The 14,028-nt window shown below is 41.5% G+C and overlaps 2 protein-coding genes and 3 non-coding genes across 5 annotated transcripts; 1 reads left to right on the top strand and 4 right to left on the bottom strand.

Moving 5' to 3' along the window:
- Window positions 1–7,089: 7,089 nt before the first annotated feature.
- Window positions 7,090–9,803, bottom strand: rps11 (ribosomal protein S11). The gene is made up of 5 exons (XM_020094598.2): window positions 9,575–9,803; window positions 8,935–9,075; window positions 8,637–8,712; window positions 7,739–7,868; window positions 7,090–7,283 (listed from the first exon to the last, which is right to left on the bottom strand). The coding sequence occupies exons 1-5, from the start codon at window positions 9,587–9,589 to the stop codon at window positions 7,160–7,162; spliced, it is 486 nt and encodes a 161-aa protein (XP_019950157.1). The 5' UTR covers window positions 9,590–9,803; the 3' UTR covers window positions 7,090–7,159.
- LOC138410010 (small nucleolar RNA SNORD35) lies at window positions 7,362–7,445 on the bottom strand. The gene has a single exon (XR_011242806.1). It is a non-coding gene; the product is annotated as a small nucleolar RNA SNORD35 (small nucleolar RNA).
- LOC138410008 (small nucleolar RNA SNORD35) lies at window positions 8,341–8,423 on the bottom strand. Its single transcript, XR_011242804.1, has one exon. It is a non-coding gene; the product is annotated as a small nucleolar RNA SNORD35 (small nucleolar RNA).
- Window positions 8,785–8,868, bottom strand: LOC138410007 (small nucleolar RNA SNORD35). The gene has a single exon (XR_011242803.1). It is a non-coding gene; the product is annotated as a small nucleolar RNA SNORD35 (small nucleolar RNA).
- Window positions 9,804–9,915: 112 nt separating the features above from the next.
- Window positions 9,916–13,698, top strand: baxa (BCL2 associated X, apoptosis regulator a). Its single transcript, XM_020094597.2, has 6 exons — window positions 9,916–10,056; window positions 11,111–11,159; window positions 11,255–11,413; window positions 11,524–11,659; window positions 11,786–11,890; window positions 11,991–13,698. The coding sequence occupies exons 1-6, from the start codon at window positions 10,026–10,028 to the stop codon at window positions 12,087–12,089; spliced, it is 579 nt and encodes a 192-aa protein (XP_019950156.1). The 5' UTR covers window positions 9,916–10,025; the 3' UTR covers window positions 12,090–13,698.
- The last annotated feature ends 330 nt before the right edge of the window (window positions 13,699–14,028 follow it).

Raw genomic sequence — 14,028 nt, 5'->3', positions numbered from 1 at the left:
TCATGAAACCACATTTAAATTCACTATCTGGATTTTCTCTTGGATCTTCACTAAATTTCACACGCTCATAAATATCAGTCCCCTCTAAGATCCATGCCCACATGTTGCCATGTTTTTGTGGTGATCTGATAACCTCCTTGGCAAATGTATAATGTAGAGCGGGGAAGACATAGGGTCAGAACCAAACCTGTCGCACTCAAGAGTCTGTGCACGCCCACTGAACCAGGTGAGCTATAAGGCATCCCAAATGTAATGAGTGTCCAAAGAATATTATCATTAAATGTTTAAACTTGTAACTCTGTGCCATAGTGATCAAGAGGCAAAATAAAGCAATGAGAGTCTAATTAATGATCCAGCAAAGCTCAGTGAGAACGGGGCCACTGTGACAGTATCTGACTGAGATGGTGGGAACCGAGGTCACGCCGGAGCCGCATGGTGATTTCTTAGGGAGAATTAAAACGGCGGAGAGCGAGAATAAGGCAGCAACGACAACAACAACAAGATTCTCAACAACACTGTGGTTTCGTTAAGTGCGTTGCGAGACTGAAAGATTTCAAAATGCAACCGACTGTGGTCAACCGAAGGCAGTAAATCTACGGTCTGGCCGTTTATGAACTCACAGTGTAAGAGGGAAAATGTTCTTCTATTGTAATGCAGAATGGCGAGACAAGAGAACATGAATAAACAAATTAAATGCCATTGTTTATAGTAGACATGTGAGCTGGGTTTAATGCTACACAGCTTTCCCTGCTGACTAAAAAAACGTTCCCTCTGAAGTGAAGAATCTAATACTAAAAACTACAAAGGTCAAATAGTGATCAACCAGATCTCATTTATAGTAAAAAAAACTAAAAAATCTGTGCCCTACACAGCACAGTAGCTGTCTACAGGTCTCGATAAGAAACCAAATCCACCAGGGGAGGCAAGATGGAGAGATCGATTACTGAGGTTTCCCATGATCCCGTGTCTCTCCAGGGAGGACGTGCCTCTGCTCCGGCGCTGCCTGGGTCTCTCAACTGCCATTATCACCGATGGGAGCCACAATAGGTCAGAGAGATGAGATAACATTGTGAGCGTCGGAGCAGCAGGTGAGAGGCTCAACAGGGCCCGATTAGATATCCGGGTCCCAGGGTGTAGCATTGCCTGGGGCCTCAGGGGCCTCGGCCCCGCCATCTGCCAGGGTGAATTCCTCCCTGCTGCAGGAGAAGCACTCTATAGCTGCACAAACTGTTGCTGTGGGGCGTTGCTTTGAGTTTCTCCTGTTACCTTTTTTCTAAAAAGAGAAGTGTTACACTTTACAGTTCTTTGTTACAACCTCAAACACGAGCTGGAAGAATGCAAGAAACTGCTGCAAACAAGAGACGGAAACTTCCGGTATTTGAGGAGTAATTCTGTGTTGTCGTTTTTCCTTCATTAACCAAAAACTGGCATGCATTGTAAATTCTGCTTTTAACCAGAACAGAACACGTCTTTGCATATAAATGTATTCCATCTGCAGACCCTGGACACCTGGCATCAAACACAAAGCAGCAGTAGTAGTACTTGTTAGATATGGAGTCCAGATCCTCTCTTTCGGGGCTCCAGTGTGAGGCCATCACTCAGCGAGAGCACACCCCAGGGATCCTCCGATGACAGCCATGCTGGATGGTTCACACATGACCTGCGAGCGTTTCTGCACGCAACACTCTGTCCCGTGACCTGCCGGCACCAGCCCCCACTTTGATCTGACAACTTGCTGTAAAATTGGAGATGCCCGCCGCACTCACACATGCCAGACACGCAGTCTGCCTGAAACACAGGGCACGAACATGAGCATATTGAATTAGGGGCTGTCGAGCAAATCTCGGATGTGGTTGCAGGGCTCTTAAATTACCAGACAAGGCCAGGTGATGATCAATCAAGGTTATGTATTTGATCCCATTTCCCTCTGCGGGACTGAAACCTTACCCATCAGATCATTTTTGCCCTCGTGTGAATAAGACTCAGCAGCGTAAACAAGCAGTGTTTACATAAAGCAAAGGCAGACGCATACTTCACGGACTCAGGAGTCTTGATGAGATAGAAGAAGTGAACCGAGCGCAGAGCCACATCTGTTAAATCGCTTCAAATCAGTTAAGAAGCTCCCTGTGCTGTTGTAGATATCAGACACTGATAACCGTGACCAGAACCTCTAACCTGAAGGTAATAGATCTCGACATGCTCATTATCCAACGTACCTACTTTCACTGACAGAAAACCCCAGTAAACACCATCCCAGCACAGACTTTATATGACAAAACACAGGTTGTGGTCCTCACACCATTTTTATTGCTGAATACGATGCATATGTTTTATCAACAAAATGTTATCTGACACAATATGTGTGTTTGGTTCAAGAACACTGGGTAACTCTTTGCAGATCTGGAGATGCTGATGATATATCCAGATGTGGAGGCTGACCCCGGGCTGACACTGTGCAAAGCCCGCCGTGTTCTGGGCACCCCAGTGGTGGGCTGCTGGACACTGATAGGTCTATACTACTGCAACAAGAATTTAAGGGATAGGTTACCTCCTAAAAAGCAATAGATTCATATTTATTGGTTCTACAGTCAGTCCACTTTTCACATTCAATGAATTACACAAAGAGTTATACTGAATCAGCAGCTCTATAGAGCCACTGATTTTGAGTTAGGATTTGTATTGTAATGCAATTAATAAGAGCTACCATATCCAGTTTTCCTTTAGAAAGGATTAGTTAAGAAATGAGTTGTGTATTAAATACATTAATTAGTCAACAGATGTGGAAAGTAACAGTATGAGTACTTTAAAATACATTTTGAGTTCCCTGTGCTTGAGTGTTTCCATTTCATGTTAGATTACAAAATGTTTTTGCTCCATTACATTTCCCTCTTTGAAGCCCTTTGGTTTATATATTCTGATTATTTATAACATAGAATTTCAAGTTTAAGGTGTGTAACATTCAAGTGATGTTTAAATAATTGGAATAATTGCATTAGATTAAATTTAAACAGATTTTCGGTGGTAAAAACACAACTAATAAATGATAATAATGATAATACAGCCGTTTTTACCAGACACAAACAAACTTGAAATCACAGAGAAAGCAAATAACATAAAAGTAGGTCTTCATTTCACTTTCAGGCAATTATTTAATGTGCTCACTTAATTTCAGACACACACACAAAGAGAAAATAGATGAAAGCCCAGTCTGACATGAAGCCTGCTGTTCTGCCCGTAGACAGACCAGACCAGAGGATGAGGGGCTGAGGGTCTTTATCTGTTACAGCCCAGACTCCATCACATAAAATGGTCTCCATCTGTTCTGTCCATCAGGTCTGAGCCACTGCTGCTGCAAAATAGTGTGGGTGCTGCTGACAACCTCCAAACAGACCCTGAACAAGAGAGGACCCCCCTCCGTCCCCCTGCCCAAACCTCCTGCCGGGCCACCAGAAGGCCTCTGTTTTCATAGTGGCCATTACCCTCAGTGGGCCGACCCCCTGAGCTAACATCCCTGCCATTAGATACACAAGTAAGCACGACTGCCGGTACGCTCCATGACACTGGGTAAACATGTTGGCAAACTGGGGGAATGTGAAGTGAGGCAGTTCAAAAGAGAGTGTGTGTGTACGTGTGTGTGTGAGTCTGCTGCCTCACAGTAGATCAATCATGTCATGACTGTTGTCGAACAGAAAAACATGTAAGGATGAAAACTCCTGCTTACAAAAAGTCTGCCTCTGGATTCATTCTATTTGTTCTGGTAGTTTGTCCTCACTCTTACTCTTAAGGGTTGAGGGCAGAGGATGTTGCACCTTGTTCAGCCCTGTGAGGCAAAATGTGATCGTGAATACGGGCAATACAAATAACATTTGATTTGGTTGATTTCTTTGTGGAATACAATTGCTCTGGTGGACACACAGAGGGTTCTCTGCTCTGACCCTGGGTCACCAGCCTCTGACGGCTGGGACAATAAATCTCAATCTCAGCAGTTCACCCTCACCTTTTGCCTCCAAATGGAAAATTGGGAGTCGTTCAGCTGAAGCATGGTTCTGGACGAGCCTGGATTCTCCATCACTGAAGATCACATCACCAGCTGGAACATGCATCAGTCTCTCAATATGTGAGGAAGGGAAACGTACAGTTTGAAACGCTATCGATGAGCGTTTTAACAGGAAAGGAAATCTGGCAAAAAAGGTTTCACGATTTGATGTTGTGGTTTGCGTTTTGAGGTTGTGAATTGAAGCGCCACCATTTTTTTCAAATAATTTTCATGTATGAAATCCATCATCATATGTACCATGCACTTAAACAAAGAGTCTTCTCAGATAGGTCACTTGTTTTGCAGGAGTCTGAGACAAAGAGAATGACGACTGTCTGTCTTTCTGACTATAAGCTTCTGTCCCATGTTAAAGTTTTCCTCAATCATGTATCTTTGTTATCTTGAGTTTCTGACCAATGAACATTTAAAAACATACACCGCTCAGCAGAAACAGACACAGCACATATCCATCACAGTGTAACATTGTCAGCTTGGGTTTATTATGCTCGCTCGGACTCTTTAAGGGATCAGACCTCTGCCCTCAGACAAACACTCTGTGGGCGCTTGTATGTACTCATGGGGACTCGTCGGCCTGCTGGGCCGTCGTGCTCCCTGGGGTGTCTGCTCATGAGAGGGCCTGTTATTCAGAGAACGTCCCAGGCCCTCCCACCCTCCTGTAGTGTCTGCGCCTGTGGAGAAGAGGAGCTGGGAAAAACCCCAGCACAAGAGAGGACAATTTGTGGTTTGGAGCTGAGATGTTGCTGTTTAGGTAAATATTGTAGCATGGGAGGAGATGTGGGAGTTTTGTCAGCACAAGGAAAACAAAAGTGATAACAGTCATTGAGGGAAATATTTGTTTTCTCCAAAGCAAACCCTCAGATTGACGACTGCTCTCTCTGCTAATCATGAGACTACTCACACGGCTCAGCTCACATTAAGCACTTTCTCCTCGTTTACGTCATCGCCATATGGTCCACATTCACTGGGGAAACACATACAGCATCATTATGTTAATACTGATGCTTCTGCTGCAGCACAAAGCAGACAGAAGGGATGAGTGCAGGGTGGAGGAGGGGGGGGGCTGCTCACTGATTCCTGTACAGGAAGTCTGTCACGTTCTCAAGCAGAAATAAGGACACATGCAAATGGCTCAGCTGATGCAGACGGGCCATGAATGCACCGAGATCTGTGCTTGTTGCATTTGAAAGTGTTTATCTGGATCTCAGACACTGTTGAGCATCATCTGTACAAAGGAAGGAGGTCACATTAAAGCTGCAGCGTCATTTAGTGATGCTGCAGCGATTGGTCAACTTAAACACAATGTGGAACAATCAATGGGGACATTTGAAAATAAACAAACCACAAACGTAGCACCGTGTTGCTGTGTTGCTGTGATAATTATATTCCCCGCAAGACAAAAGCAATGAAGTAGGTCATTTAAGAGACTTCAAAATTGAGGGTAATCGAAATGAAGATGATTTGTTGCCTTTGGATAATGCATCCATTGAGGGTTAACAGCATTTCTATAACTAGTACTGTTACATCCAGAACTATGCACAAACATCATGGATTAGCCAAAAGCCTGCTTGTTTATCGTTATTTCACTCATGCTGGAATTCAATTCATTTCACAGCAAACAGACAAAACAAACCATGCTGAACATTCAACAATTTGACTAAATTTTCTGAACAATTCTGGACCAAAACTTGAATTAGTTAGATAATAAGAAGCTTGATTATGTTTTGGAAATCATTTAGTTTTCAGTGTTTGGTTGATTGATTGATTTCTGTACTATACATAAATTGATAAATAGAATTCTAACTTGAAGACAAAAACTGAAAATTAACAAATACCCCAAGTGGCTCCTCTGTGAATTCAACAACTATCTGTAAGATAGTTATCTGCTGCCCTCTGCTGGTCACATTGGTTTAAGGTCAATAACGTGTTAAAATCGTATGAACCATTAGGTGGCGCTGCACTGTGCAGAAATATTGATCCCTTTTATAAAATCCTAATTAAATATCAAGGTTTACCAGCACACATTACGACCAATTACAAACTGAAACATTGTTGCACCCCAACCAATATATATAAAGACAATATGTGTCCTATAGAGGAAATCAAATACTGTGACTCATGAATGTGAAACTGGTTCCTCCATTATATTCCCACTGCTGTATATCTAATGTACATCTATAGTCTTTTAAAATTGTTTAGTTCAGCGTTAACGTGTCTTCACACTGAGATGATTTAGTTTTTCATGACTCGTGATAACAATTTCCAACCAGGTACTTCCTCAATATACAGTTTCTATTTTGACCTGTATCATATTAAAATATGTTCTTTATATTTAAATTTTATGACTCAATTGGGCAAAACCGTATTACACAAGGCTCATATCATACAGCTGCTGGTTAATTTGTGATTGTTATCTGCAATAAAACAGTGTTTTTTTTGCTCCTATGGATCATGATGTTATTAACTATGACAAACACTACTTATCAGGTGAAAGATGGGCTATTTCTTGTGGTAACTTTCACCAGACCACTCACACATATAGTATACACACAACCTGTACACATACAAGCAAGTTTTTAAACACCCAGTGTTGTTCTGGGATATTGTTTAGCCTATCACAGATATGTTTCTCTGTGAGTTCACAATTTATGTTTTAAAAATGAACACTTCTACTTTTAAGATTGCAAGTTCACTCTCACCCTGTAGTATTAAATTCAAGCAACAGAATTTTGAATAAAATCCCACGAGTGCCCTTAAAACAAGATTTTATTCACTGCAATTTAGGAGCAGATTTTAGAGACTCTCCCTTATCAAGAATTCAAGTGAAGTTCACATTGTCCCTGAAAGAAAACTTCTATTTTGCAGATGAGCCATTTATAATTCTTTCCACACATGAACTGTTAGTCTACATTGTAACACCACATTAGTTTCTTATGCACCAGCAAAACACTGAAGAAAACAGTAGAGGTCAGAGTATGTAAATATATTATTTAGTTCAACATTTAAACAGAGAAATAAACAGTAATGACAGGCCATTTAAACAAGGTTCTTTATTTGACAATGAGACAAGTTGGCCAACAGCAGCTTTCCTGTTCATAGTCACGCCTAAAACTTCTGGAACTGCTTCTTGGCTCCAGCAGCCTTTGTCACTTTGAGGACGTTGAATCTCACAGTCTTGCTGAGTGGTCGACACTCACCGACGGTGACAATGTCTCCGACTGAAACGTCTCTGTAGAAACAAAACACAATCCAGACATTAACCGGCAGTTGAGATATATCTGTCCAGTGTTGAGAGTAAGATTTTAGCTGAGCTGCATCAGTGTTTGCCAAAGGCAGTATCATCAGAGCTTCTTGAGCTTAGAAGACCATCGTGAGAAAAACATCATTTGCAGCTAAATCTATTTTAGGGCAAAATTATATCATCTAACGAGTGGACTACAGACAGTGATACTTTTGAGAGCTGAAGGAAAAAAATCTCTTCAAGGAATAAGTACGTTTTACACTGTTGGACAAAATCATTACCATATTAAATATCAAATTTGGATACGTGAAACGTGGAAGCATTTCACAAAGCTTGTTTAAATACATATTCAGGAAAATGTCGAAGACCGGAAAGCCACACATCATAATGTATTGTGCTTGTCATAACAGAGCTGTAAATGTATCACTTGAGAGGTGCAGTACCTGAAGCAAGGTGACAGATGGACAGAGATGTTCTTGTGCCTCTTCTCAAAGCGGTTGTACTTGCGGATGTAATGCAGGTAGTCGCGTCTGATAACAATGGTCCTCTGCATCTTCATTTTGGTCACCACACCTTTGAAAGAGACAGAAGCTTCTATGAACATTACAGACTGCACTTAAAACAGAGGTCTAACAGTAGTAGGATGTGAGAAACAACCCGCTCCTCTTTTATTAAAGGTTCAGTGTGTATTTACTGACATCTAGTGGTGAAGCTGCAGGTTATGGCTGAATAAACCTCACCTCACCCTACCCTTCAAAACATGAAAGAGAAGCTTTGGTACTTCAGTTGTCATAAAACTCACAAGGTGTTAATTCTGTCCTGTCTGGGCTACTGTGAAAAACATGGCCTCTGTAGAGAGGACACACTCCTGATGCAATTATACAGCATTAAGATATAAATGGGTTCGTTCTAGGGTAAAAAACAATTAGTACAATTAAAATTTAACACAAGTGAAAACATCACAAGGATTATATTCAGTTTCTGCCAATAGATCAATTTCACTTAACTGTTACACACTGAACCTTTAACTTTAATATACAGTCACTAGAATACATCAGTGTTGCCATTGGGCATTGTCGTCAGAACCCTGAGGGCTTGGAAGACCATCGTGAGAAAACATCATTTGTAGGACAGTGACATACAAATACCTTTCATTTGCCATTTGTATTAAGTGGGCCAGCTGGTTCTGGCTTGGATTGCTTCACTGATGACAATAATCAGGATAAAATTGCCGCTTTGATGCTTTCATCAAAGCTAATGCATGAACTCCATGACACCACTGAAGCAACCCAAGCCAGGACAGACATGCCAGTGATTAAGTTTGACAAGTGTTAAACTGACCAGAGAGGATACGGCCACGGATGGAGACATTTCCAGTGAAGGGGCATTTCTTGTCAATATAAGTGCCATCAATAGCCTGAAGAAAACAAAACAGACACTATTAGAATTATCACTTTATATCTATTTCGAGAAATGAAGTAAGTTTTAACTAAATGCATCAGTTTTGCCATAAGGCGATGTCGTCAGAACCCAGGGGGCTTGGAAGACCATCGTGAGAAAAACATCACTTGCAGCAAACATTGACCAACTTAACTCTAGTTTACTGATATGAGGAACTTTCTGGACAACGATGCGGTACCTCTCTTGGGGTTTTGAAGCCCAGTCCGACACTCTTGTGGTAGCGGGGGAGCTTCTCCTTGGCCTCCTTGCCACCATCAGCGACCAGAACACGCTTCTTGTTCTGGAAGATGGTGGGCTGCTTCTGATAAGCCCTCTCGGTCTGCAGAGCAACAATAATCAAGATTAGTCAGATCCAGTAACATGGAAGACACCAACTCTTCCTCCCCGATCGCTCACTCATACACTGAGTGGCTCGCACACGACCGCCCTGCCTCGCTGACTCATTAAAAACTGATTTCCCTCTTTGACGGATTACATTTGCTGAAATAACACATTGTGATGTTAGTGACAGTGGAATAATTAAGTGGTATTTGTTTCCAGAAACAGTGACACATTTTAAAAAAGATGAGAAAACGGAAGGGTTAACAGTAGCAGGCTAGGCTAACAAAGCTAACACCCCAGCTAGCTCAACGTTACACGCGGGTATGCAGCTCGGCAACAACAAATATCAGCTATTGAAGCTTAAGTGCGGTTAAAATGTACAAGGTGTCGTGTATAAAGACCCCGAAAATACACTGACTTAATAAAACATGGCAATTAACTTTACTAAAACGTGTTTATGTCGATTTGAAGCCACCACGCCGTTTTCCCGAACCTACTTGTGCATCCGCCATCTTTGCCTGCCGAGTTGTAAAGAGGCCTATGCATGCGCGCGACGGGCGGAAGACCACGAAACACGGGAAGTGACGTCAAATGACGGGTATTAAAAATGATCAAGAACATTTCAAAAATATTGTTCCACAAACTTCTCTAAGTTGTCCACGTCAGATTGAAATCAGATTGAAATGCATTTAAAATGATGTGTTGTTTGTCTGAAAGTCTCCGGGCTACACCGAGCAGATCTACAAAACACCGGCGACAGGGAACTCCTCCGCCCTTGTTGTGGATGCAGCGCTGCGGACAACACGTCAGTCCCATCAGCCTCGGTGAAGACTCGTGCATCTGATCACCTGCGGCCCGACGCTCTCGAAAACTAAATAAAACGTTGTCATATGACTGTACGGAAGTAGAGAGGCGAGCTGCGACCTAAGATCCAAACAAGACGACAAGATGGCATCTCACCCAGGAGGAGACGACCCAGGTACGAGCTAACACCGACAGCGTTTTACCATTAGACTGACTGTGACAGTGCCGCCGACAGTTCGCTACACGGAGACAATGTGGCGCCCCGTCGAGTTACTCTTGTTCCGCGGCTGTAGCTTGTTTGCTTGCTGGCGCTAAGACCAGCTGAACTCGGGTTAGCTCGATGGTAGCTAACACTTGGCGCGTTAGCTTGATTAGCCACAACAGTGAGTTAGCAAATATGTGTGATGGAAAGTGAAACATAGACAACAGCAGGCGGCTCGGTTACGGTGAAAATGTCAGCCTGTGTCGGGAAATCGCGAACATTCGGTGGCCACAGTTGTGTCTAACTTCGGCCAATTAACTGAAGCTAATTCACTTAGCCAGGAAGCAGCCCTGTGGGTGTATGTGCTGCCCGTGTATACACTGAGTTATTTTACTAACAAACACATAGCACCGCTAAATATGTATACACTGGTCAGTGATAGACAAAAACACTATAGTTTTTTATATGGTATTGCAACGTGGCTGATCATATGTGAACTCACAAACACACCGATCCTTCACATGCAGTTATTATATATAAGTTCTCACGTTGATCGTGTCTTGAAAGAAAGTGACATTTGGTGTCGATGGTCTTGTATCGCTCCAGGCATTGTTTCACATTTAATGTTAGAAACACTCGTTTAACAACACTTTCTCTAAATGACTACGCTGACATTGTTTATCAGAATGCCTCCGAGACTACTGTTTTCAAATATATTAACAAGAAGTTCCCTCGTTGTTGTCAAGATTCTCTACCGTGTATTTTCATCATTCTGTAATTATTTATTGATCTCTTTTTCCTCTTTTGATTGTATCTAGGCTAAGGTTGTAACTTTTGTTCTTTCTCTCCTTACTTTGTTTTTTTGTAACTGTTGTGTTCCATATCACTGTTGGAGCTTGCACTCCAATCTAAAACAAGATGACACAGCTCAACAGGTTTATCCTATAACAATAAAATGTCCTTTATCTTTTTTAAGTATGCTATAACTGTGGTTGGATGAATTAACACTGATCTTTTGTCTTTCCAGGAAATACCAGAGATCAGATACTGGAAGTGGGAACTGTTTTGCTCAAGGAGTAAGTGTATACTGCACACCCTACCTTCTATTTACTGACCAGGGCAAATAGTCAAATAATACTTATGCGTGTGTATCTTTGTTCCCTTTATCTAGTTTTATCTACAAGCGGGTTCAGAGACACGGAGACAGCAATACTTCAGTGACCAGGGCACAGCTGGGTGGAGGAGAGCTGTGTAACCCGAACCACAAGAAGCTCGCCCAATGTCTGCAACAGATCGGAGACGAGCTGGATGGAAATGTAGAGCTCCAGAGGTAGGCTCCCTGTCTGTGGATCTGTTCAGAAACAAAATATTATGAATTACAAAGTTTTACTATTTATAACTGCTTAACCTGCTCTAATGGCTTAATGTTGGTTTCTCTAGGATGATAAATAACTCCTCACTCAGTCCCACTAAGGAAATGTTTATGAAGGTTGCCATCGAGATCTTTTCGGATGGAAAATTCAACTGGGGCAGGGTGGTCGCACTCTTCTACTTTGCCTGTCGACTTGTCATCAAAGTAATTGCAGTAGCTGAGTTGTGCCGTACTTTATTTATGAAAAACAAAATAAATTGAGACACATCTGTTTAATGAAAACATCATTGAACAAATATCTAAAGCATTTTCCCTTTACACCTCTGTCAGGCTCTTGTGACCCAAGTTCCGGATATCATTAAAACCATCATTAGCTGGACCATGGATTACCTCCGTGAAAATTTGATCAGCTGGATCAGGGAGCAAGGTGGCTGGGTAAGCAGCGCAACACATCATTGATTGGTATTCGATCATCTGCTCCTGACTCCTCTTGAGATATTTGTTAATATCCATGTTTGTTGATCATTTCTTTCAGGATGGTATTTGTTCCTACTTCGGCACTCCTACATGGCAGACAGTGGGAGTTTTCTTGGCTGGTGTTCTCACCACTGTTCTTGTCATTCGAAAGATGTGAGGTGTATATGAAAAGCAGACCGTAGAAAGAGAGGAGGGACTACGACTTTGGGAAATCGGGACAGGAATGAAAACACGAAAGAACATTGGAAGGACAACATAGAGAAATTATGGCTGAACAGGAAGAACTTGCTTTTTGGACAAGGAGAACAACCTCTGCCATCCAATCATGTCTATGGATTTGGAGTTTGACTGTACGCACTGTCCTGCCCATGATTCCTATGCCACTGTGGAAATGAGCTTGGCATAAACACATGCACAAAATGTGGTGGGTAGAGAGTTTGTCAGACCTTGGGAATGCAATTTTAAGTAATTTATTTTTTATTTGGTACAGATAAAAAAATAGTCACTGCATACAGTTTCCTGCCTGAGCAGATATATGGACTGAAATGTTCTCAGTAATTCCTTTATCCATTATTTTCATAGTTGTATTATTTTGGTTCTGTTCAATTTGCTTTTCTGATCTTCCAGCTCTCCAGCCATCTCATTCATCATGGTGTCTGTATCTTATGAATTCTACCAATCTTCTCATGTATTTGTGGGTGTTTACTGGTGTAAATCTGTAGTGATCTGCTGGCAATAAGAGTGTTAGAGGCTGGTCGCATCCAATCAAGATAGAGATATTTTTGCAAACAACACTCAGATTTAACAGTCACATAATCTAGATAATTAGAACCGGAACAGCATTCAGTAGATAACATACCTCCGCCATTGTCAATTAAATGTAGCCACCCAAAACTGCACATGGTCAGAGATAGCAGTCCCCCCAATATGCTTGTTTTTTTTCCCCATCGAGGTGCATGAATTTTCCTCAGATATTGGTGAAAAGGTTAAAAAAAAACGTCTTTGTCTCGCAATGTTTAAGAAAGTGGAAAAAAATCCTGCATCTGCCCCTTTGTCTGGATCCTCGCTAAAATGTATTGTCTCAGCCTTCCACCAAGTTTTGTGGAAATCTGTTCAATAGTTTTTGCATTATCCTGCAGACAGGAGTCAAAACATAACCTCCTTGGAGGAGGCACCAATTGGTTTGAAACAACTGTAAGTAAGTTTTCCCTCTTTCTACCAATGAAGGCACAACTTAGCCTTATTTCAGTGAAAAAGAAAAGTAACACAACATAAGGGATTTGTGTCAATAGTCATGATCTCTAAAAAATGACATTGAATCACAATTCCTGCCGGTGTTATCTATTGACTTAGGGCATTTCAACCAGCATTATGATCACAATGTGGCTCCCAGTAAGATGACATTTTATTTCCAGTTTATACTGATGCTTCCTGAGTTCAAAGGAAGACGTTGCACTGCAGCCACAGAAAGCAATGGATCGCTCACAGATACTTACCTCACTTTATACATATTCTGAGTACTGTATTGTTAACTGAGTTCTTAGATCTGCAATGTTCTCAACACAGCAACAGGCTTTTTATACATTTTTCTTGTTTGTCAGTGCCTTGGTGTTTTTTTTAACTCTGGAATCAATTTTGATATTCTCAAATTTTCACAGTTTTCTATCACATTTGTAAAAGCTTAACATTACTTGGAAGTCTCCCTGAAAATCTTTTTGCAGTGACTTTGTATGTTACAATATGGAAAATAAATCTTTTAACTGTTACTGTGGATGATGATCAAGAGGCTCACAGCAGGGCCACAAAAAAAGAGCACATTTATACACTTAAAACGATGTTGGGATAAAATCATCATTGAGGAAGGATTTTAGAATTATTTAAATAAAAAGTTTATTCCTGGGAAGTTCGATTATAAATTACTGCATTTTGTGGGATTCTCTGGCCTATAGGTAGCATGGGAGTAAAGTATTAAGACTACTGAGCATGGAGATAGGTGGAGGTTGAATGTTTGCTGAGAAATTACACAGAAACAGGTCATTAGATTAAATTCTGCACTTGTAGAAGGTTTGGCTTGATAATTGCGGTCTAGCCGACCT

Source organism: Paralichthys olivaceus, chromosome 5 (genome assembly GCF_024713975.1).
Source record: "Paralichthys olivaceus isolate ysfri-2021 chromosome 5, ASM2471397v2, whole genome shotgun sequence".
In the NCBI taxonomy this organism is placed as follows: domain Eukaryota; kingdom Metazoa; phylum Chordata; class Actinopteri; order Pleuronectiformes; family Paralichthyidae; genus Paralichthys; species Paralichthys olivaceus.
The sequence above is the reverse complement of the archived record's forward strand: the minus strand, read 5'-3'. Positions and strand labels throughout refer to the sequence as shown.